The following is a 23759-nucleotide window of genomic DNA, read 5'->3' as shown; positions in this document are numbered from 1 at the left end:
CGTTAGTTGTCGCTAAATTGACGCCCAATCTTCGCCTCTGTACCTCGTATGCTCTATCCTTGTAGCCGTGACACACTATTGGGACATTCTCTATATCGGCATTGTTGCCTTCGCTCCATTGCCTCCTTTCTAGTTCTATGACGTCAAGCTTTCCTCTTATGGTAAGAGGAAAAATGGTATGCTTGAGTTCTATAAGGTAAGTAGGTAATGACATATTTATAGGCTAAAATATTATGCATGTAACCCTTGTAAAACCTCCCATTATAAAACCTCCCACTCACTCCACTTAGCAATTAACGATGTAGCAAGAGTCCACATACCCACTAAATTAAATCATTATAAATGTCTTATAGCAGTTTTTTACCCTTTCAAATCACGTTCATATAACTGCAATATCTAAAAAATCTATTATTAATAGTAATTTTAATCAATAAATAGCTTTTAATTAAAATAGCATAATCATATGATTACTTTTATTTGGAATAGATTGTAATAATTAATTAAATTTAACACCATGGATTAATTATAGGGAAACAAAATAAAATAGTTAAATTCTATTCCTACAATTATGGAATTCAAATTTGTGTTATATTTTAAATTTACGAACAAAATACTGTTCATTAAAATTTGGGCACAAATTAAAATTATTCTTTAACTGATCACAATTGAATTATAGTAAAATCATATTCATGGATTAATTATAGAGAAATAAAAAATGATTATATTATTTAAAAATAATTACAATTACGATTCTTTAAAATAAATTAGTTAAATCCTATCCATACAATTATGCAATTCAACCATTCTTTAAAGTTTGGTCACAAGTTTTGAATTTTAAATTTATAAACAAAAGAGCCATTCCCAAAATTTCCCCAAAATTTACAAACAAGAGGCTATTTCCTAAATACCTTCAAAATTACCCTTTTATATATTGTTATAGAAAGATGAATAAAAATTTATTCTTTCTTTATATTAAAATATGTAATTTATCTTTCTTAATTTTTTTCCCCTTTCTGCATTCTCTTTTATCTCCTTACCTATTTTTTCCTTCACTCTATTAATAAATAGACAAAAAAATTTAAAAGAGATGAATTAAATATTTAAATCTCTGTCCTACAATTAAATAGTTTCCATTTGATTAACAGAAATTACCAATTGAAGTAGCAATACCTAGTTTGTTGCAGTAACGCAACGCACGAAAAAGAGATGAATCGAAAATTCGGCGGAGGGAAGCAGCCGACGGGAACTCCGTCGTTGGCATGGTCGTCCGTCGTCGTAGTCGCGTCACTACTCGCCGGCGCTTCCATTGTGCACAACATCTACAAGCCTAATCTGGTGATTCCACTACTTTCCTGGCTAAATTGTCGCTGTGTCTACAATCTGTTCGACCAAATGCCCAACCCATTTTTTTCTAATTTTTCGTATAAATGCGATCTTTTTTGTGTGCAGAAAATCCCTCCAACCGCAGACGTCGATGAACATAAGCAAGTAGAAGGGCAGAAGCTATAAAACCATGCTTTCAAGATTTTTTTTCAAGTGAGCTTCAGAATAATATTTGGAGTTGGATTTGCTCAAACGCTAATGAAATTTTGTTGAAAAATTTATTAGATTTCTGTGTGAGTTTATCATGACTGAATGTGATTCATTTTTCAGATAATACATAGCAGCAGAAACTATAAGAATGTTTAAGATTATATTCTTGGCCGTTTTTTCCATTCATTAACCCCTCTGGCCTCTTCATGATGCATTTTTGACATGAATATGGATAACAATCTTGAAGAAATACTACAATCAACTGTCATTTATTTTGGGCAATGGAGGCAAAACTTTTCGCGGAAATTAAGAAAAATAGTGTTAGGTGAGTTAAGTAAAGAGAGAATAAAGTGAAAAATGAAAAAAGTTGAGAGATGAAAAGAGAAAAAATTAAGAGAGAATAAAGTAGGTGTGGAAAAATGTGTTGACTTTTACTAAAAAGAGAAATGACTTTATTACTATGGAACGGACGGAAATGGAAAAACGCCTCTATTACTATGGAACTAAAAGAAATGTAGCAAAAGCCATAAGAGGAAAGATTGCAAAGCAATGTTGTAAAGCATGAGAGAGAATGGACTATTATGTTTATGATTTGTTTTTTGATGATTACATGATGCCTAATCTGATATATATAGCTAACAAGAGAAGGATCTAGAAATGATGACACACACAAAATCCTCTATGGAATGCTGTTGTAATTTGATCACGCTTTGTGTGTGTGTTGGGCACGCCCATTGCCAAGGAGAACGTCCTTCCAGCTAGCATTATGACGTGGCTGATCTTCCATTACAGCTGTGGTGATAGTGTTCCCATACATCGCATCTTGATTCAGAGAAGTTGAGCTTACATCACAGTGCATAGCTTGAGTGCTTACAATACATAGGTTAACAGGAACGGAGGGAGTAGTAGTTTCTAACTTAACAACTCAAACGAGTTATTTTGCTGAGTTGAGATTCTTCCTGCAAGAGGAAGAAGATAGAGACACTTTTAAGAACAGCAGTCCATATTCGGTTGCTTACATAATAGTCCTAGAGATTTCAGTTCGGAACCGCCATGCCGGTTTCGGTTACGAATCAACAGTTTTCGGCTGAACTGATGGTTTAGTCCATGGTTTTTGACCACCTTTCAAGCCTACACCTGTTGCCCTATGCCTGCGACCTGAAAAGTCACCGGAACCGGCGAGAACCGGCCTGAATCGGCGGTTCAAAGCTGGCGGTGTCAGTTTTCAAACCGCCAGATTTATGCAACCTGAATAAAGCCCGAAAAGCCTACACCCTAGCTTGGAACCTACTTTGATCCGGCGAAATGGCAGTTCCGGTTTCTGAAAATGAGGAACCTAAACCATCCCTTGGTAACTGTTGAACCATCTGGCGGTTCGGAAATGTTGAGCCGATTCTGGTTACGAAACCGCTAGTTCGGTTCGGTTTTCTGCAACCCTACACCTGAAAAATCTACACCCTAGCCTGAAACCTACTTTAAACCTATGAATTGGCAGTTCCGGTTTCTGAAACTGAGGAACCTGAACCGGCCCTTGGTAACCGCCGAACCGGCAGTTAACCACCAGTTCAGTTCGGTTTGAGCATGTCTCCAAATAGTGAACCGGTTAACCACCAGTTCGGTTCAATTCTGAACAACATGTATGCTTAAATTGTTTAATTATTACGGAAAGGGCTGAGAATATCAAAACTTTCATAATCTTCTTCTTAGAAATGAACAAGGAGGAAAGATGCCTTCAAATATAGTAAACGACATGCTATAATTTTCATAAAATGGAGGAAGCTCCCTCAAAATTTAATACGGTTTCTTTCCTTAACCTTATACTTGAGTATTTCACCAAAATTCAACTTTAGCCGCCCTCGTCGCCAGAAGCTTTTTCCCCAGTTTTTATCTAAAGCTGAAACCACAGAATCGCAATGGGTAATTATCCTAAGATAAAAAGATAATTAGTTCAGTATATGATTACCAGACCAATATTGTACAATTTCACCCAAATTTACAAAGATGTTCCATACCAATACAAGGCATATATCAACAGTATGCCCAAACCAAAGCATGCCATATATCAGATAAAATGAAACACCAGTTAACAAATAGAGCTTCCAATATCCACGACCTGCCACTACGAAAAGTTTCCATTTTCGGACTATTTCTAGTTGAGCAATTATCTCTATTGTTCTAAGAAAACTAACAGCCTTTCCATAAAACAAATGGCTCTCATGAATCAACTCCAACAATCTGCTGTCCTACAGAATAACCCCTAGAATATAATCCTAGAACAGGAAAGAGTGGAAGATCTATCTCTAAAACAGCAAATGAGGTTCCATCATTTACCTTTCCCTCTGCCGCTTCTTCTAGTGGTTATACCCACTTTTCTTCCTTGCTTTTTCCCAGTTTTCTTTTTCTCTACAAATGGCTGAGTCACCTCTAGTTGTGATTCTTCATTTTCTATATCCATACTAGTATGAGAACTGCTGTTTATGCTATTGGTTTCTGATACAATAGGTACTTCCATGTAGGATTCAGTGAGAAGCTTGCAGTTGCCATCCATGTTGGTGGTACCATTTGTTGGCATGTTCTTGTTGCTTGCAGTATCATTATGGATTTCCTCATCGTATTGCTTTGAGTTCAGTTTGATAACTGCTCCAGGAAAACTGTTCAAGATAAAAAAGTATTATCTGGAAGAACAATAATCACCACACGAGAAGCGACAAGTCAATATACTACAGTCAGAAGGGTAACACGCAGCAAATAAGAACCTGGCTTGAGCTGGTGAGAAACCATTTGTATACAGTCTTCCTCCGAGTTCACCTACCCCAGTTTCTGGAGGTCCACTAATCTTAGCTGCATGTGGTTCGGCTAAATACCAAAGCAGAGAAAAGTCAGACCTCTTTGCACAAGTCTAATAACATTGTTCATTAAAAATAACTGCATTCTAGGTTTATCATAGTCTTATGTTTTCTTTAGCTAGTTCAAGAGAGATGTCATCAAAAGATCAGATGATATCCATAACTGCATTCTACAAATCCGTTTAGCACTTGTAATATAACACACAATAGCATACTGGCACAGAGAAAATCAGCAAAATCATGGGGGCATGAACAGAAAGCTAAGTACCATAACGCTGCTGCTCGGTACGATCAGTAGCGGTCGGCTGTGAGAGCATAGATAGAGCTTGTACGCCATGACTTAAAATTGTTTCTGGATCCTTTAAAACAGATTAAATACCATCTAAGACACCAGCATAGCAGTTTAATTCTCATTGTGTGTAGCTACTAGTTCAATGTCTAGGTCCATGCATTTGCATAATCAACAGCTAACATACAGCAGTTAGTTGTACCTTATTGATTCCAGAAGCTGAAACATCTGGATGTGATGATGGTGTTTCACCGGCCTTACCATCTTGTCTGGATTCTACAGCTGAAAGAATCAAAACGGTGAATCAGTGTTTATCAACTATGGCTTAACCTAATCTACTTATTTGAATATACAAAATTATCTAGAATTGAGAATTCAGATCTACTAAGTTGCAAAACACTAGCTGACACTGCAGAGAATACAAATCCAACCTACAAGGGCAGGATCAGCATTCACTCCAACATCCTTTGTTTTCCAGAAAGAGTGTGACTTAAATATTTCTTCTCCCACACCACCAGCTCCCGGGGACTTCTCCCTACTTGCTGCAATTACAAACAACGACGAATCATTTTTAGCGGGTGGTGTGCGCAACATATCTTCGACTGCTTTTGAGCGTACTCTCCGTAATTCTTCCTGGATATTCCAGGATCCAGATGCAAGAGCACTCTGTCTCTGAAATACAATAAACCAATTAACCAAAGCAAGTTCGTAAGATACGTAACAGATGAAAAGGCTTGCATCACATGAATAAAAAAGGAGTTTTATGTTTTAAGAAATATTATCAACATATTCGTAACAAATTTATTATTCAAAACAATTAAATGGGTATAGAGAATCACATCTGGATTTACAATGTGCCATGAGACATTAGTCAAATTACCAATCCTGTTAACAATTGATTGGAATAAGCAACTAAAAATATTTTAGGCCAAATTGAGGAATCAAACCACATGTGGTTGGTTTAATAAAACTTTGGCACAAGATTGCCTCAATCCAGCTAATTCATGGACAGATAAAGACCTTAAAGTGTGAGTTCAGATGTAGATGGCATTGACACAAAATAGTCATCAGGATTTCATACTGAAGGTAACACGGAGCTGGATCGGAAGCAATTACATATCTGACACGATAGATGGAGACACAAAAAAAATCAAAATTGCACCTTTAATGATGACCAAACTTCTTTGGTGACTGAATATGGTGTTCTTTCCTTGAAACGTTCCATAGTTGTAGTCAATGGGGTTCTCAGCCCAGCATGTTCCATAGGAGATGCCCAAGGAGGCCTTTCTCTCATATAAGATCTGGCCATATCCACAGGAGAACCAGTTCCATATTCCATCTGCATTAACAGAGATCGACGACATTATATACATATCAATATTTCTTACAAGGCAAGGAAACCTTCAGAACTCAAGGAGAAGCAAATGAATTTGTTCAAAGCGTGTCCCTCATCTAAAATATATGTAGGGCAAAAACTATGGTTGAAGAGCTCCGCGGTTATGGAAAAGTCACTTTCTCTGATATCTATCATTTAATGCATGACTTACATGGTCAATCGCAGCAGAGTTAAGATTACAAGTTCCATCTGCTACCTCTGCCACTGAACTGGACCCTTCTTTCTTCCCTTGGAACCACTTTTTAGCTTCTTGAATAGCTTTATTGAGTATATACAGACCTTCTTTTGATGGAAAAAAGTAATGTATAAATAATTAAAGACTCAAACAAAGACTTGCTACTAGATACCCTACTGCAATACCATCTGTTTGCCGAGGGGAATTTGCAATTGATCTTTTATCCCCTGCTTCAGCCGACGAGTCCATAACTCGTGAATGAAGAACTTTAGTCAGCCTATCACACTCTTCCCTGAATTAAATCAGACATCAGTGAAGTTAAATTGGAGGGGCAGATGACCGTATAACTTCCCTAAGTCATAATGCACTTTAACTGAGTAAAAAAGAACAATTATAATATGTCTAATAATTAAAGTCTTAGCTCGACAATTAAAATGTAAAGTCTAAAAGTAAATAAAGTCAGATATTGTGTATAAAACAAAAGCAAAAACACATAAATAATTAAGAAACAATATCAAATATCCACTGAACTGAGGCATTCAATAAATATATTATATAGTATGGCTATATCATAGTATATATTATCTTGTTGTATGTTTGTTCTGTATCTTATAGGAGTATTATTTTTATTTATGCCTATGTCAGTATTATTTTGCTGTGTATGTATGCATTCTATCTGCCTCAAATTTGAATTTGAATTTGAATATGAAATTGAAATTAAGGAAACAATGCACTATAAAACTCTCTAGGAGGCAGGCGGCGGGGCTAGGCGGAGAGGGAGAAATTGGGTTTTTTATCGATAGGTTTGAGATTTTAGACTTAAAAACTTTTTAATACAAATACGGGGCGGGTTATGTGGGAAAACGGTGGGGGTTATGGGTTAATGGGCTAAATATTAAAAATGAGCACCATAAAGGTTGTGCTGGCGCCATACCGCCATGGCGCCACCACGAAAAACAGGCAAAAGCCACCATGGTGATGGTGTTTTTCTTAAAATTCACCATGATATAGCACCATGTCACTGCCATGTCCGCTATTTAACAACATTGGAATCACTAAAGAGATTTCAAGATCTGCCTAAAAAGGAGATTACCTTGAAAATTCCTCCTGCATAATGAGCTGCTCAATTAACCACTTTGTTTCAGGTCTCTGCATACTATGCTGAGACTCTTGTCCATATCGTATCATTTCTCCTGCAGTCAGCTTTTCCTAGCAAAAAGGATGAGCCACATGTAATTGCACAAACTATTAGTATTTAGCAGAAATAACTTGTAAAGCAAGGATAAGTGTATAGCACCCTATTAAGCAGCCAATATTCCGGATGATAGATGCCATACTAACTTACCAAAAAATGAAACTTAAAGATAAAAAGACAATAGAGGCAATACTACGAAAAACAATTGGCGGAAAATTTCAAGAAATTGTTTCTAGACTGTCATCCAGGTGACATGAAAGAGCACGACATTTTACCCATTAAGAGTCTTCCCTACATTATTCTCCCTCTTACTTTATATTATATCCACTTTAACTATTTTATTTCATTTTTTCAAGACGAGTGCAAAAATGAAGCACCGCTTAACACAAGACATCCAGTTCAAAGTTAAGGATTCATCTAGATTAATCAGCCAGTTACCTCGTTTGAAGCATTGACTCCAAAACACGGGGTTTCATACTCATTATGGTTGCCAGCCTCATCCTCTGCCAAGTGAATAAGAAAGAAATTACAGAAAAGGCAGGAAGAGCAAATTATTTCAGGCACGCAGTGTCCAGCAGACAACTACTACAATTTAACAGAACTATTACAAAAATTTAGGAGCATTATTCTTAGTTGGGAGAATGGGGAGTCCACAAATGAAATTGTTCAAAGATAATCGACCTTCTATAACTCCCAACTAATCAATTTCTATCTCTTTCTCACCCTCCCAGCAATCGTTATCAAGCACATAGTAATAAACAAGATTAGTTCATCACAAGAAAAAATCCAATACTAACCATCAATCGTCAAACTGAGGCCCATGCCATACTTCTTTTTCCAGCATACTATAAACTTAAAACTCTTTAGATCTGGAATTTTAGCACTCGATGATGCATACAAATCCACAGAAACGAACAAGGCTACTCGAGAATGCAATTAGTGTATCCCAAAAAAATAAGAAGTGTAATTGTTAAAAGTTTTTATTTGAACTGAGAGAATATTTCTAACTTCAATTTGATAAGCTTCAACACCATCTGAAAATAAGATTAAATAGTTTAGGATTACGAATTGTGCTGGATGATAATATATGAACTCCACTCCAACATACTGAATGAAAATGTCGATCTCAACTACAACTTAGCATCTACCAAAAATCTTCTACACGAAGCATGTGCATTTCTGTTACACTATGTAGCTGTGGCCCCCGCTAACCCACTCAGCCTATTTAGTTCTAAAATTCAATGGAATGAATAAAATAGGAATGAAGCTGTACGGATGAACGGCTTCTAGAATTACGAATCAAAATTAAGAGCAGATGCGAAAGTAAACTCATATACTACTAACGTACTAGTAATTTGGAAAGCATACTAAAAATTGTAAACAAACAAACAAAGAAGAACGCGCACCCGAAGCGGAGTCTGCATCTTCAGAAGACGAGGATTCAGAGTCGGAGAAGATGGCGGAGGAGATTAATTTCCCGGCGCCGGAAGCTAGGGCGCGAGCGGAGGGTAGAATGACACCGGTAAACCAGTTAGGGGTTTTAGGCGAGGGACGAGGAGGCGGGCGATCGTAGGGAGTAAATGCGAGACGCTGCCTCCGCCGATTGGTAACCATTTTTCCGCCGGCGCCGGAGCGAGAATCAGGCAGAGCCGCCATATTGGGAGAATTTGGAAATTTTGAAAATGCAACGACTCAATCCGTTGGTTTTCAGATATCGAATAATCATTTATTTATTTATATTGTTAACAATCACAAAAGTAGTTATAAATTAAATGCACATACATTCTAAATTTCAGGCCAGATAAAGTGTACTACGTGGCATATACTCATCTCGAATGAAAATTGATTAGACTGTTATTTTATATAAATCAATTTTTATTCCTTTTTTAACTAAGATTTGATTAAATAAAAAGTATCCTCATTTGATTAGTGTAAAGAGATGAGTGAGAAGGAACAGTGATGATGTGGTTTTTAATTTTAATTTTTGAATAGATTTAACTAAAATAATGTCGTTTTGATGGTCATAAATTATATAGATACTTAATTTTTTTATTTTTTTCATTTAGATTTTTTTTAAAAAAATATATCAAAATCAGTGTATTTATGTTAAAGAAAATAAAATTTGGAGAGAGTCATAAAACAAATATTTTTCAGTACGTCTTTTTTACAAATTGTAAGAAAAAAGATAAGTGTATATAAATTGTACATGTACATATTATCATCAAATTTTTAAATTTAAATGAATTTAATTAAAAATTAATTTTATTATTATTGTATTATTATATAGCAATAAGAAAGAATTGATATAGAAATTTTATGTTCAATATTAACATGATCGAGCTTGATTAGAATTTATTGTACATTATTTAGTAAAAAAAATTCTTAAATATACAAATATTTAAGTTAAAATTTCAATTCTTTTTGAAGTGTTGCAAAATGATTAGTATGGGATTTATTTTAATCAATTAATGTTTATAAATTAATTATTAATGTAAAATGTTAAAAAAAAAAAAAAAATTGATTATGTACGTACAATTATGTATTTATCACTACCCAATAGGTAAATAAAATATGAGATTCATCATGTTTGAGTTCTATTAATGCAAGACAACCACAATTGATAAGTATGCCCACTTTTATTATCGAGTGTGTAGTAAGATTCCTTTTGAGGTAAGAAAGTGAGGCTTCTATTTCCCTATTTTCACAAAACATTTGTAAATATTCACAATATTTTGATCTATCATTAAAAGCCGCCAATACTTAAATTAGGAGTGGGTCAATATGGTAATAAGTACCGAAAATATCGTTCAACGTATATACTCTACTACTCCCTCCGTCCCGCTTTAGCAGTCCCATTGACTTTTCTGTCATCTTTTTGTAAAAATGATAAAAAATAGTTAAAGAGGAGAAATGGTAAATTAAGAGAGAGAATAATATAGAGAAGAGTCTTATCTACATTATTATCTCTCTTATTTTACCATTTCTCCACTTTAACTATTTTTTATCATTTTTACAAAAAGAGGGCAGAAAAGTCAATGGGACTGCTAAAGCGAGACGGAGGGAGTATTTCTTTGATTGTGCTTTGTTTAATCTAAAAAGCTATACGAAGTAAAATTCCATTATGAGAATGTCATAATGTGATTGCTCTTTATAATCATAGCAAACATTAGTCAAGTGCAGTTAATCCAAATCATTATTTATAACAAAGCGGCTACCTGCAACAGAAACACACTAAAAATAGATTTGGAGCCCTTAGCCCATCTTCAAGATACGGGAATCTTCAAGTCTCGTCATCTAGCTCATCTTCGAGGTTCAACTACTTTCGAAGATGAGCTAATGATCCAATCATCCAACTTCGCCCCTTTCTATTAGATTTCATATACTGCCTGTAACTGTAAGCACTCTCGACCATGTTATATTTAGTTCTCTCTCTTTTTCATCTAGGTCAGTTCAAAATCATCGAAATTAAGAGGACATCATATGCACAAACGAGTTAAGCCAAAAGTCTTCACAGCAGAACAACAGAAATGGGCCAAGTAACAGAAGCTGCATGCATACTTTCTTCAACATGATGCAGCTCAGTAACCAAATTGATAATCTTCATTGCATCTCACAATAAGATGAGCCAAAAGGAAAATCATTTTTTCACCATAGTTAGTCTCTAACCAGCCACAGAAACACATACTCTACAGTTGTCTCTAACCATAATAGTATAATCAAACAAACAGAGCAAGCCAGACTTTGTCAGAAACTTAAAACTAGACAGACATTCAAATAACTCCTTATTGATGATGAGTAAAAGAAAATGTGAAGGTATGCAATAAGGTTCAACAAATCCCTCTATTACTTCTAACAACAATATACGATAAATGATAAGAACAAGAACAGAATGTTAATGTTTAATGCTTCATCAGAATCCTAATATTGAGGCATATAGGATAAATTAATTATGAAGGAAAAGCCTGGTTGATGAGGAAGCCAGTAAGGAATTCCATTTATAAATGCAGCACTACATACGAACTAAAATTCACATGACAACATACATTTTAGAAGAACGGGTAAAGATCTACTTAGCATCCAGAAACACATACAGATATGGTACAGCGATTATCATCCAACTATAGTTGTTAGTTTACATTCGTCAACATATATCCCCCACAGACCTCAAACAATGAAGCTATCAAGAATTGATCACGTGTAAACTGTTACACAAGAACCTGCGAATCTCCTCCAAGTGAACTTGCATAGGAACTCAGTAAAAATGAACGAATCCGGTAAAGAGATTGCCTGGGACAAGGAATAACAATCATAATTTAATCCAGGTTGTTACCTGATTGGAACACTATTGACATGGAAATTGAAAAACAGTTAAACTATCTTCAAAGTTCATTTGATAGATGTCCCTCACATTAGATAAATAGAGGCAATATCTATTAATCTCAGACTTCCAAAATCGAGCATTCTGACTTGAGCTATCATAAACTCAAGCATAACCAACGATAAAACTTTTCTCACCTTTCCAAGGAAATAGGTAGCTCAATTAATTAATTGATTTTTTTCCTTTCAACCAGAAAACCAAAATTAATTGCACTGTACAAGATCGCGAAAAAACCTAATTACACAAAAGATCAAATGACAATCCATATCTAAATTAGATTCAAACCATCACTCAAATAATCGCAAACCAAAATCCTAAGTACTAAGACATCAGCGAGTCTGAAAACTTAAATAAACACTTAATTCGAGTAAGTAATAGAACAGCAGACTCTATCGAACTCTACTTGCCTCTTTTAAAATTTCCGTAAACTGTTCACTGCTTGCTTAGTGCCTCTTAGTTCTTCCAGGCTGCTTATCAGTTGCTAGTCTGTAAACCCAATAAACCTGCACGAATAGACGCAAAAAAAGCATACATCAACGGGAAACGACAAAAACTGGACGAATTTTTGTTCTGATCTCAGATTGTAGAGATTCTAACCAGAGCGAGGACGTGAGCAACAATGAGAAGAACAACCACGAGAGGTACGAGATCGAGAAACCATGGGTGGATCATTGTTAGCTGAGATTTCGCCATTGATACTGTCTGGATTCTTAAACCCTTGCCTGTAGTTGAGCATCAATTTTTTTCCCTTTTTGAATTTTGTGATTAAAAAGGGGGGATTTGATCTATTTACTGTTTTGCCCACATGTTTTTGATTGAAATCTAATGCTAATTACTGCTATTGATTTATTCTAGAATGTACACCAAACTGTTTTGATAAAAGTGATCACTCTATTTAGGTTAACTTATAAACTATAGGAATATTATCTTTAAAATCACAAATTTTGACTTCGCTAATTTTTTTAAATACTACTATTATTTTGAGATCACAACTTTTGTCAAGATTTCGGTCAACATATTCTTAATGTGATGTTGAATAGGATTTTTTGAGATATTGACCACGAGGTCCACAACCTTGTTGTCGCAATACAATTGACATTTTTGAGATGATGGAACAAATCTCATTCAACAAATTCAGCCGGCTCTAGCTTGAAAGTAGCAAGTGCACTCATAATTCAAGGTGCGCCAACATAATTCCGGATCACAAGTCAATTGGCTTCTAAGTTCTAAGTGTGGAAACAAGCCCCACCTCCAAGTGATCTCATTGAAGAACAACTACATGTCCACCAACAAATTTCAACATTGAAGTTAATTTTAAATTTTTAGAAATTTAAATTATTGAAATTTTTATGAATCTTAATGGAGTAAATTTACTATTTACAGTGTTACTTATTTAAATTTTACAAAATGGATGATAATTATTAATAATATAATAAAATTAAATTGAGGTACAAGGAAAGGTATGGAGTTATTAGTTGTGGTTTGACGCAGAAATTGTAGGGAATGATGATATAATATAATTGGGGTATGAAATGGGGTGTTGTATACTTGTATACTCCTTGACCTAACAAGTAACAACACCATAATATTGCGTCTAAAATTTGATTCAATAAATTGAACACCGCTAGTTCAAGGATAAATACTAATTGTGTCTCCCTTAAAGCAAATGAGCAACACATGTAAGCAATTAATTCTGAAAAAAACAGATAATGTAAAATTATTCTGGACATTTCCCATCTATATTTGAAAGAACTAACATCAGATGAAGTAAACTATGTTTGAAAGATTTGGCAATCATCCCTTGTGCATAGAGAATCCAGCTTGATATCCAAGAAAATTGCAAATTTTCCACAAATGTAAATCCTAGTATGAAGGCACTTGGTACCTCCTTAAATGATACACAACCTAGTGATAGTTTATGATAATCATCCTTTAACCAAAGTTAGTTGCATCCAATTCAATAATTATATTCTCACGAGGCATTTAAGCAACTCGATGTTTGAACTCATTATGCATGTTAAAGTAGTTCCTGTTCTCCACGCATACCAGAGCACAAATGTACACTCGTTGTACCTGAAAGTATCGTCTTTCGCGAAGTAGCCTGATCGTCTGGTGGATGTTGTCACCTATGGATCACAGCCACATGCATTATGACACATTCAGAAGCTGGATGTACTGCAGCAACTTCCTTGATCTGGACGAGGCCGCAGCAACTGTCCAGGTACAAACTTTGCGATCAAAGCAAGGGAATAGAGTTGAATAAGTTTTTTTCAGATCACCAAGCTTGTTGATTGAAATATATTCATTTCTCTTGATCACTTTTGATACTGTGGATTGCCACAGAAATATCAGGGAGTTGAGGACACATAAGAAAACCTGCGAATGGGAACAATAAGAATTGAGACTAAATAACATGTAACTTAAAGGGGTAATGGAGGAGGGGGAAGAAGGACTTGTACATTTGATAGATACTTTGAACTGCTTGGATAACAGGTTGAACCTCATCAACAAATCCAGTGACCACTTTTTCATTTAGAACCCTACAAAAGATAAGGACAGAAAGGTTAACTGAGCTCACAATACTATATGCAATGATAGTTACATATTTGGCTGCAGCATTTGTTCATTATCCAGAAGGTTAAACTAACTGAGTACATGTTTCAAGGTTCTAAAATTGGTTTCATATGAATGCGGAGAATGACACTTACTCCAAGATTAGTTGATAGGCTGAATAACTGTTGCCCCAGCACCAGCTTGTGATCATCATAAGAATATTGTTCTTATTCACACAGTTGCAGTAAGGTGCCGTCACTTGATCAAAAACATCTGAGCATAATCAAGTTTTAAGTTATAAATCAATTGAAAACGGCAACGAAGTGCATGCATAAAGGCTGCAAGTATTTCAAATCTTAATACTCATTTTACTTGCAGATGTGTTCTTGATCTGTAAAAATAAATTTCCCAGCAATTATTACAGAAGTGAAAAAAAAGACCAGACAGAAAAAGGAGCAAATAACTAGCACACAAATGAGACAAAATAAATGAAGATCAATACCTCCAGGAGAACATCCCAGCTGTGCACTAACAAACAAAATGCTCCATAGAAGAAGAATGATGTCCTTTCGGTTTCACCACATGACTTCCAATTGCAGATTTCTTCTCCTTCGTAACCATAAGCGATAAAGATTGTAAACTTTATCTAGCTCCCCCATCCTGAAGCATTTCTTCATGAGTATTATAAATGGCACGTGATCAATTGTCAAATTTGTCATCAACATCTTAAAAAGTAACTCTTCAGCCTCTCTGATTTTGCTTCTAATGCAGTAGCACTTAAGTAATTCGGTATAAGTTACTATATCTGGTACACATCCTCTCCGCACCATTTCATTGTGCAGCTGGAGTGCATAACTAATGTTTCCCAGATCACAATAAGCACCAATCAACAAATTGTAGGTGACTACATCAGGGGAAATCCCATTAAACAGCATCTCAGTCATCAGATAATAAGCCTTGTCAATACTTCCATCTTTAATTTGTGTGTAAATAAGAGCATTGTATGTATAAACGTTGGGCAGTACACCAAGTTCAATCATTTTGTTTTTCATGAACAGTGCCTCTTGTACTTGTCCACGTTTTCCATAGGCATTAATCATGACATTCCAAATGAGAGGCTTGGGCACCAACGAGTTCTGCAGCATGTGTGAAATATAATAGGTTGCTCTAGATACATCTCCATTAATACACAATCCTTGGATGATCATTTTATATGTGATGTGGTCAGGAGGAATTCCCATCCTTGACATAACACCAAAAACATAACATGCCTCATCAATCCAGCCTGACTTGCATAGCTCACTGATGACTGTATTATAAGAAAAAATGTCAGGCACAAGACCACTTTTATACATTTTGCCCAAAGACTTGTACACAATGGTTAAGTCCCCTCTCAAACAATATCCATGAATAATAACATTATATGCAACAACATCGACCTCTATACCCCTTTCAAATATATCATTCCAACAAGTGATAGCTTCAACAATGCTACCACTCTTGATATGACCACCCATAAGTATGGTTGAAGTGATTAAATTTGAACTTCCACCATCATCATTGTCATCCAAGATTATCTCAAGCAGCTTTGTTGCATCCTGCAATAAGCCATTCTGGCAAAGGGTGTGCACAAGAATATTGCATGAGACCCTATTTGGCCTCACTCCATGGTTATCCATGGTAGCAAAAACATCCAGAGCTCTATCGACATCATTTACCAGACAATAACCACTCATCAAAGTGTTGTAGGTAGCACAACTAGGGCGAGGGCCATTGACTAACATCTCGTTAACAAGCCACACTGCCCTCTCCATGTCACCGCTTTTGCAAAGTGCATTTAGAAGGTAATTGTGAGTGAGGACATCAGGAATTCTAAGTTGTTGAACCTCAGTGTGCCAAAGACGTAAAGCTGCTCCTAGCTTACCTTCCAGGCACAAAGCTCTAATCAAACTTATATCACTCTTGGACACTGATTGAAAGACAAAACTATGCCCACTTGAACGCCCCCAACATATGCGTTCCCTGCAGCACAATTCGAAAAAAATTAATCGACATTGATAAAAGCCATCACTCTACAGACACGAGATCTAGTGTAGCAAAGTACTCTTTTATCACCTATTATCACATTACTAAAACAAACTAATAAATAAAACACTCAGATGCAAGTTTTTCCACAACCAAAATTGGAACAAAACCCCCAAATATTCAGCAAAGCATAAAAAATGTAACAAAACGAACCTCGTAGTTTTCAACCGATCCAAACTACACTTCAACATTGCATCCAAGGCGTTGAAAACGGCGCCCCTCGGCTCCTCATCTCCACCGTCTGAAATTTCCTTCTTCTCATTTCGATCGCTACTCATGCTCCTAATCCGGCATAAACAGCAATGATTTTACAATGCACATGAGCTGATTAGAGATAACAACTCAGGAAATGGTCCTACCTGGATTCGATTAGGTCTAAGCTGGAACTAATACGAAGGAACCGCGAAAAATAAAGAGAAATCTGGTCCTTAAACGATTCGAATGTCTGAGAGCTTCCATTCAGAATTCGGAGGAGGAAATAGGATCCTTGAGCGGGAACTAGAATCTGAGAACAATCACACGCACCACAGAAGCAATAGAGTGAGAATAAAGGATCTTAGAATGATAGAAGAATAGGAGAGCGTATCATATACCGATTGCATTGGCGGGGGGTGAGCAGCGCCGAAACGGCAACGGCAACGGCGACGGCGGCTCTCAGCTGCAGGGAATGGAGGGGTTGGGTTCCCAAGTCTCAGACCAAAGTGGTTTTGTTGAGTTGAAAATTTTGATCTATAAACTTATTGGGCCTCTAACAGAATGGCCCATATTTATAAATAGTTCATAAACTTCTTTTGTTGGTCTCAAAAAAATAAAATATAATGGGAATTTTCTAAATTTTGCACTATATGCATTTAATTTCCTAAATAAAATAATACCAAAATATAATGTAGGATTTAGTTGTTAAATTAGTTAGTCATACGGGGTAGCTATGACTAATAATATCATAACTATCCATCTAAGATTGAATTTTGAGATTGAGTCTTATGAACCAAACACACTACATATTTAATCTCTGAATACAATCTTGCAAACCGAACTTCCCCTTATAGTACTTTTACTATTATTTAAAATTTTGTGACTAAAATGACCCCAACTTGCACAGGGATGACATTTCTAGTACATTCCAAATAAATGAGAGATGTCACTTTTTGGGATTAAATTGGATGGTCTTTCATAGGGGTGTCGAAACGGGTAGCGGTTAGTGGGAAACCCTCAACCCGACCCGCTACCCGATGACAATGGAAAACGGGGCGGGATCGGGTAGTTTGTTTTAAATTTTTGTGGGTATAGGTATACCCGCTACCCGCGCGGGTATACCCGCTACCCGCGCAGGTATACCTGTCAAACCCGATAATACCCGTTATTTTTAGAATTATGATTTCAAATTTTTTATTTTAGTAAATTAGTTTCAAATCTATTTATACTCCCCAACAATACACTTTATTTTCAATTATTTATACGCGGCCAAATGAAGGATTGCAAGTTTTGTGAAAGTGAAACTTTTATTAGTTTAGTGTCTTTAGTTTTGAGATTTAAAATATTTAGACTTTTAGTTGAAGTTATTTATATTTAGACTTTTGATGAAAGTGAATTATTTTTGGTTTTATATTAAATTTTTGAATGATGATCTACTTTTAGACGTGTTTGATGTTTCTATCATATTTGCTTATTTGAAATTTGGATTTGCATTATATTTCATTCGTAGTCATATTATATTTAAGAGATGAGAAATCACCATATTTGTGCATAGTTAATAGTTGGAAATTATGCAAATACAATAAAGTAAAAAAAATACAAATCTAAAATCATAGTGTAGCAACTAACAACAATCCCAGAATTCATTCTAGAATTTCAAACATGTACATAAAATTATTGTATTAGATGACTAGCATTGATGATAAACGAAAACTAAAAGCATAATATCATTGAATAATATAATACACAATTCAAATTATGCCTGCGGGTTTGGGTACCCGCAACTACGGGCTTGGGATACCCGATGCGGGTATGGGGTTACCCGTTTAACTATACGGGTCGGGATTGGGTAGTACTCCCTCCGTTCCATAGTAATGGAGGCGTTTCTTTTCGGCACGAAAATTAAGAAAAAATTGTGTTAGGTGAGTTAAGTAAAGGGATAATAGAGTGAAAAATGAAATAAAGATAGAGAGATGAAGAGAAAAAAAAAAAGTAAGAGAGAGTAAAGTAGGTGTGGAAAAATGTGTTGACTTTTACTAAAAAAAAGAAATGACTCTATTACTATGGGACGTATCAAAATGGCAAAATGACTCTATTACTATGGAATAGAGGAAATATAATATTAAAGTTTTCGGGTACGGGTACCTGCAAAATCGGGTTTGGATACCCGTGGATACCCATTTCCACACCCCTAGACTTTCAGTAGTTGAGATCCAATTCACACCTCTTTTAAAATATGAGATCAAAGTATGCAGAGTTTTCATTAAGGAGATTTTTGTCCTTTTCTCCTCTTTTATCTTGTTTTGTCCTAAACCCTAAACTGGACACTACATACAAATATCACTTACAACTAATATACACATAATGACACAAATCAAACATAGATAGCACAAATGCATATGGCACTGCCGGTCTCGGAGGGACGGCAGGGAGAGAACTGTGAACTTGTTGGATATTTGATCGATCCTTATCTGGAGAAGGAATAATAGAAGATAAGACAACGTGTAGTTTAATCAGTTCACGTATTTTGTGAGGGAAAAGAATAAGAGAAAAAAAAAAGGAAAAAAAAAAGAAGACAAAAATCCTCTAAAATGAAAAGTTCACGTACCTCGATTTCATATATTGAAAAAGTTGTGGATTGAATCTCAAAACTGAAAAAGGTCCTTCAATTTAATCCCCAGTAAAATCTTTCTAAATAAATGACATATGAAATATCCAAAACCAAAGACATTAAATATCATACTCCCTCCGTCCCGGAGTATTAGACTCACTTCTTTTGGACACATGATTTAAGGAATTGATATTTAAATAGTTAAAGTGGAGAGAGTAAAGTATGAGAGAGGGAAAAAGTAGGAGAGAGAAGAGAGAAAAAAGTAGGTGGAGAATAAAATAAGATAGATGCTTTTTGCTAAAAAAGGAAATGAGTCTAATATGTTGGGACATCCCAAAAGGGAAAGTTGGTCTAATACCTTGGGACGGAGGAGTAACAAATTAAAAGGAACTCATATTATAAAATTTTTAAAAATTACACACCGGAGTATTACATTTTTGTGTGTGTACATTTTCCTAGGTTTTATTTATATTGATTGTGTGTTCATATATACACGTGTGTTTTAGAGGGTATATTTAGAACTAATATTTTGACATATTTTGACATATAGGTTGAGTTGGATAGACATGACTAGGCTAATCTAACTTGTTTTAGAAACAATCATTGAAAGCGGAAATGAGCAACATGTTTGTTGCGTCCTCGCCATTCTCTGAAGTTCTACAAGTCTTGTTTGGTTTAGAATGTTGGCTAATTGAGAGATATGGTTCGATAGATAAAGTTGTGTTCTTGAAACTTTATGAAAACTACTCCTCCCTCCGTCCCGGAGTATTAGACTCACTTCTTTTGGGCACATGATTTAAGGAAGTGATATTTAAATAGTTAAAGTGGAGAGAGTAAAGTATGAGAGAGGGAAAAAGTAGGGGAGAGAAGAGAGAAAAAAGTAGGTGAAGAATAAAATAAGATAGATGCTTTTTGCTAAAAAAGGAAATGAGTCTAATATGTTGGGACATCCCAAAAAGGAAAGTTGGTCTAATACCTTGGGACGGAGGGAGTAGATCTTATGATTTTGATGTCTATAAAAGTTAATGGAGCTAGTTGATAGGATGAGAATGATGAAGAAACGAACACAAGAAAATCAAATTCGATGTTCAAACAAATGTTCTTCAATGTTACTACATTCTATCTCTTATTTAGATTATTCTCTAATTTTACTTTTTTTCAATTAACTTATTTATAAATATTTCAACCAAATACGATTAATTAGTACAAATAAATACTCCCTCCATCCCGGATAATTCGGGTCACTTTGACCGGACACGGATTTATTTTAAAAATTGTAATGAAAAGTAAGAATTGTAATGAAAAGTGGGTTGAAAAATTTGTGAAATGTGAGTCCTACCTATATATAATAAAATGTTAGAAATAAAACGTTAGTAAGAATAAATTAGTAGAATATGAGGTCCAATACCAAAAATGATAAAAGTAAAGTGGGACAAATTAGTGGATCAGACCAAAATGGAAAACTGGGACGAATTATCCAGGACGGAAGAACGAATTATCCGAAACGGAGAGAGTAAATAATTTCATCGTTGATCCAAGTGGTAAAACTCAACTGCCTCTGGAGGAGGGGGATGGAACGAAACACGATTGCCGTGGAAAGCGAATTGCCGCCGGGTGAATAATAAAAAACGGAGGAGACAAATCCAAACTATAAATTTTGATCGTGGAGTATTTGAGAAAAGAAAAAAAGGAACAATTGGAATAGAATTTGATATGGATTTAGTAGACAAGCACCGTAGAAACGGCGGCGCTGATCTGTGGATCCATCTCAACGGTTGTCTGGCCGCCGCCGAGCTTAACTCGGCATTTCATTTCCGCACAATTGCTCAATGACTAGTCCATTCATTTATTGTTTTTAACAATATTGGCGCAGCCTCTTGAGCGTAGTGCGATTCGTAGGAAACAAATGTGATACAAAATTAAAAATCTAATTAGAACTTAAACAGGAAGTTTTCATCATCAGAATAAAGTTGATTTTCATCCACAGCTAGAATTAGACTGTGTCCAAAGGTGTCCTAAGATATATAAATGTATTCATCACATGATGATCCATCCGTCCAATAAAATCAAACTATAAATATGCTTTATAGAAGAAAACTATTGCTTCAAAAATAATTTAGAAAGGGGGAAATGGTTTAGTTTACTCAGTAGTGGCAAATTAGTTATTGGTTCGATTCTGCCGGCAAGCGTCCTCAATATAATTCAGAAGAGGGAGCTTTTCTATCGTCGCGGTAAACAGATCCCCAAAACCATATAGTAAAACATAAAATGAAAAGGAAAAATAAAATTAAATTAAGAGAAAAACAATAAGAAAAGGAGAGAATCGCTCAGTTCAGCGGGTGAATCGACATGCAAGTAGCAATCTCTGAGTAGAGAAAGACCTGCAATACGGTCTGTTGAGCTTGAATTTTCCAAGTCGTCACAGCGATTTTCTAATTTACTCAAATTTCAATACAACAAAAGATAGGTGAAAATGAGATGCTCTTCGGCCAAAATATAGAGCACAATACAATTGGGACTCGAATGGAAGAGATCTATATAGTGCTGATGAGTAGAACAAGAGGCGGCGCTTGCATAAATTAGGGTTTCTGGATTTTATTTCAGCGTTATTTCTAGGGCCCAAAGTTGTGAATTGTAATGGGCATATAGATTATTTATTGACTCATTCAAAAACAAAAGAGTTAAAGGCTAAAATTGGTCCTAAATATATGGTCATTTTATCTTTTTGGTCTTAAATTTTATCTTTTGGATTTTTTGGTCCTGCACATATGGAAATTTGATCATTTTGGTCCTCCGTCAATAGTTCTGTTAATTTTTTAACAGTCAACGCGTTTTGTCCAATTTTGACCAGATTAGAATCATTTTAAGTCACTAATGTCTAATTATTTCCTAATTAAAGTGACCCACCCAAATCACATATTCTCATTCCATCAAACCCATCAGCGGCGGCGCTGATTCCTCCCCTCGCCTCCTCCGGCGAGTTTGCGACTGATGTTGGGTCGTCCTCCACCGCTGGTGTTTCTTCGTTTTCTCTATTCGACGAAGCATCGGTTGGAGAGAAGGCGTCGCTTCTTGGTGAACAGCCGCCCCGTTGCTGCCGCCGCTGACTCCCCGGCAGACCTGCAGCGCTACCGTCCTCCGTCAGCCTCGGCGTTGAGGCTTCAGCCGATGGGGAGCCACCGCCCATTCGCCGCTGCCCGCTCGTCGTCGTCGTCGAACTTCCGCCGTGCTCCAACTCGTCGAGAAGCACCGGCAGTGGAGGACGACCCGACGTCGGTCCAAACTCGCCGGAGGAGGCGAGGGGAGGAATCAGCGCCGATGCTCTCCAGATTCAATTAGGAGTCCTAATCTGGGGAAAATGTGAAATGATGAAGAAAGAGGCGATGGGTTTGATGGGAATGAGAATATGTGATTTGGGCCACTTTAATTAGGAAATAATTAGACATTAGTGACTTAAAATGATTTGGTAAAATTGGGCAAAACGCGTTGACTGTTAAAAAGTTAACGGAACTATTGACGGAGGACCAAAACGATCAAATTTCCATATGTGCAGGACCAAAAAATCCAAAAGATAAAGTTTATGACCAAAAAGATAAAATGACCATATGTTTAGGATACAATTTTGGCCTTAAGTCAAAACAAAATTTACGTTTTTTTAGATTTGTACAAGAGCATCTCCAATGTCGGCTAGCCAATCGGCTAACCGATTCGCGTCGCTAGCCGGTCAGCTAGCCGAACCATTGCTGATCGGCCAGTCCGAAATCGGCGAAAAAAGCGGCGTGGGCTAGCCGATCACGGGTGCGCTGGTGGCGACGTGGCCGCCATTGTGGCGTGCCGATCGGCCAGCGCTATTTTTTATTTTTTTTTTAATTTTTGATGTATTTTTTTATGCATTTTTTTTATTTATAGCAATTTTAATGTATTTTTTTATGAATTTTTTTTAATTATGTAATTTTTAAATAGGCACACAGACGACAGGCTAGACCCAATACAAAATTAAGACCTAAAACAGAAACATGTCATAGCGTCGGGACCCGTGTCGCTTGGCAATAAACTATAACGAGAATTCGAGGCATAATATTAACATTTTTTAATGTATTTTTTTAATAAATTAGTGAGGAATAGAAGTGGGGCGGTGGCTCGTGTGTAGAAGCCCGAATATTTTTTTATCATGTAATTTTTTTGATTTTTAGTTAATGTACTTTTTTTATTAAAATAAAATTCGCAATTTTTCCATTATATGTGTCGTAAATTTAATTACGTATTTTTGTTTAATTCAGTAAATGTAGTATTTTTTGAATTATTTTTAATGCATTTTATACATGGGTGGCCTAAATGCGATGTGGCGGAATTGGATTTTTAGTGCTGGCGGCGTGGCGGGGAGAGAGAGTGGTGGCTTTATTTGCATTGGAATGCTCTAAGAGCATCAGAAATAAGAATAGGTCAGTACTCTCTCCCTGTCCGTCATCGATACTAAAAATCCATGCGTCGCATCATCATTTT

At 36.0% G+C, this 23759-nt stretch overlaps 2 protein-coding genes, 1 long non-coding RNA gene and 4 other non-coding genes across 10 annotated transcripts; 1 reads left to right on the top strand and 6 right to left on the bottom strand.

Moving 5' to 3' along the window:
- Positions 1–1069: 1069 nt before the first annotated feature.
- On the top strand, positions 1070–1694 carry LOC125185606. Its single transcript, XR_007170195.1, has 2 exons — positions 1070–1335; positions 1450–1694. It is a non-coding gene; the product is annotated as an uncharacterized LOC125185606 (long non-coding RNA).
- A 408-nt stretch (positions 1695–2102) lies between these two features.
- Positions 2103–9146, bottom strand: LOC125218810. Of its 3 annotated transcripts, none has more exons than XM_048120582.1 (13): positions 8841–9146; positions 7873–7937; positions 7333–7448; positions 6425–6531; positions 6216–6346; positions 5831–6007; positions 5100–5340; positions 4871–4950; positions 4648–4738; positions 4290–4389; positions 3865–4184; positions 3348–3427; positions 2103–2492 (listed from the first exon to the last, which is right to left on the bottom strand). In XM_048120582.1, exons 1-13 carry the CDS (start codon positions 9088–9090, stop codon positions 2451–2453), a joined length of 1800 nt encoding a protein of 599 aa, XP_047976539.1. In that variant the 5' UTR covers positions 9091–9146; the 3' UTR covers positions 2103–2450. The 3 variants fall into 3 exon arrangements, with proteins under 3 accessions (XP_047976539.1, XP_047976540.1, XP_047976541.1); XM_048120583.1 differs by having other exon boundaries at positions 6216–6343; XM_048120584.1 differs by lacking the exon at positions 2103–2492 and having other exon boundaries at positions 3333–3459; positions 8841–9145.
- Positions 9147–13479: 4333 nt separating this feature from the next.
- LOC125222841 (pentatricopeptide repeat-containing protein At5g24830-like) lies at positions 13480–17164 on the bottom strand. Of its 2 annotated transcripts, XM_048125682.1 has the most exons (7): positions 17044–17164; positions 16810–16955; positions 16604–16732; positions 14868–16387; positions 14521–14638; positions 14272–14352; positions 13480–14188 (listed from the first exon to the last, which is right to left on the bottom strand). In XM_048125682.1, the coding sequence occupies exons 1-4, from the start codon at positions 17050–17052 to the stop codon at positions 14941–14943; spliced, it is 1731 nt and encodes a 576-aa protein (XP_047981639.1). In that variant the 5' UTR covers positions 17053–17164; the 3' UTR covers positions 13480–14188; positions 14272–14352; positions 14521–14638; positions 14868–14940. The 2 variants fall into 2 exon arrangements, with proteins under 2 accessions (XP_047981639.1, XP_047981638.1); XM_048125681.1 differs by lacking the exon at positions 14521–14638 and having other exon boundaries at positions 14085–14188.
- A 3796-nt stretch (positions 17165–20960) lies between these two features.
- LOC125185802 lies at positions 20961–21148 on the bottom strand. The gene has a single exon (XR_007170299.1). It is a non-coding gene; the product is annotated as a small nucleolar RNA snoR143 (small nucleolar RNA).
- Positions 21149–21208: 60 nt separating this feature from the next.
- LOC125185782 lies at positions 21209–21305 on the bottom strand. The gene has a single exon (XR_007170280.1). It is a non-coding gene; the product is annotated as a small nucleolar RNA snoR31/Z110/Z27 (small nucleolar RNA).
- A 91-nt stretch (positions 21306–21396) lies between these two features.
- LOC125185741 lies at positions 21397–21496 on the bottom strand. Its single transcript, XR_007170243.1, has one exon. It is a non-coding gene; the product is annotated as a small nucleolar RNA R30/Z108 (small nucleolar RNA).
- An 81-nt stretch (positions 21497–21577) lies between these two features.
- Positions 21578–21686, bottom strand: LOC125185785. Its single transcript, XR_007170283.1, has one exon. It is a non-coding gene; the product is annotated as a small nucleolar RNA Z107/R87 (small nucleolar RNA).
- Between the last annotated feature and the right edge of the window lie 2073 nt (positions 21687–23759).

This window comes from Salvia hispanica, chromosome 4 (genome assembly GCF_023119035.1).
Source record: "Salvia hispanica cultivar TCC Black 2014 chromosome 4, UniMelb_Shisp_WGS_1.0, whole genome shotgun sequence".
Lineage (NCBI taxonomy): Eukaryota > Viridiplantae > Streptophyta > Magnoliopsida > Lamiales > Lamiaceae > Salvia > Salvia hispanica.
This window is presented reverse-complemented; position numbering and strand designations above follow the sequence as displayed.

Coding starts and splice junctions, on each gene's coding strand:
- LOC125218810 (XM_048120582.1), bottom strand. CDS start 9,090: ATGGCGGCTCTGCCTGATTCTCGCTCCGGCGCCGGCGGAAAAATGGTT. Junction 7,449..7,872: donor GAGTCAATGCTTCAAACGAG/GTAACTGGCTGA, acceptor CCTTTTTGCTAG/GAAAAGCTGACTGCAGGAGA. Junction 4,951..5,099: donor TGCTGATCCTGCCCTTGTAG/GTTGGATTTGTA, acceptor TGATTCTTTCAG/CTGTAGAATCCAGACAAGAT.
- LOC125222841 (XM_048125682.1), bottom strand. Junction 16,733..16,809: donor TTAGACCTAATCGAATCCAG/GTAGGACCATTT, acceptor ATGCCGGATTAG/GAGCATGAGTAGCGATCGAA. Junction 16,388..16,603: donor GATCGGTTGAAAACTACGAG/GTTCGTTTTGTT, acceptor ATTGTGCTGCAG/GGAACGCATATGTTGGGGGC.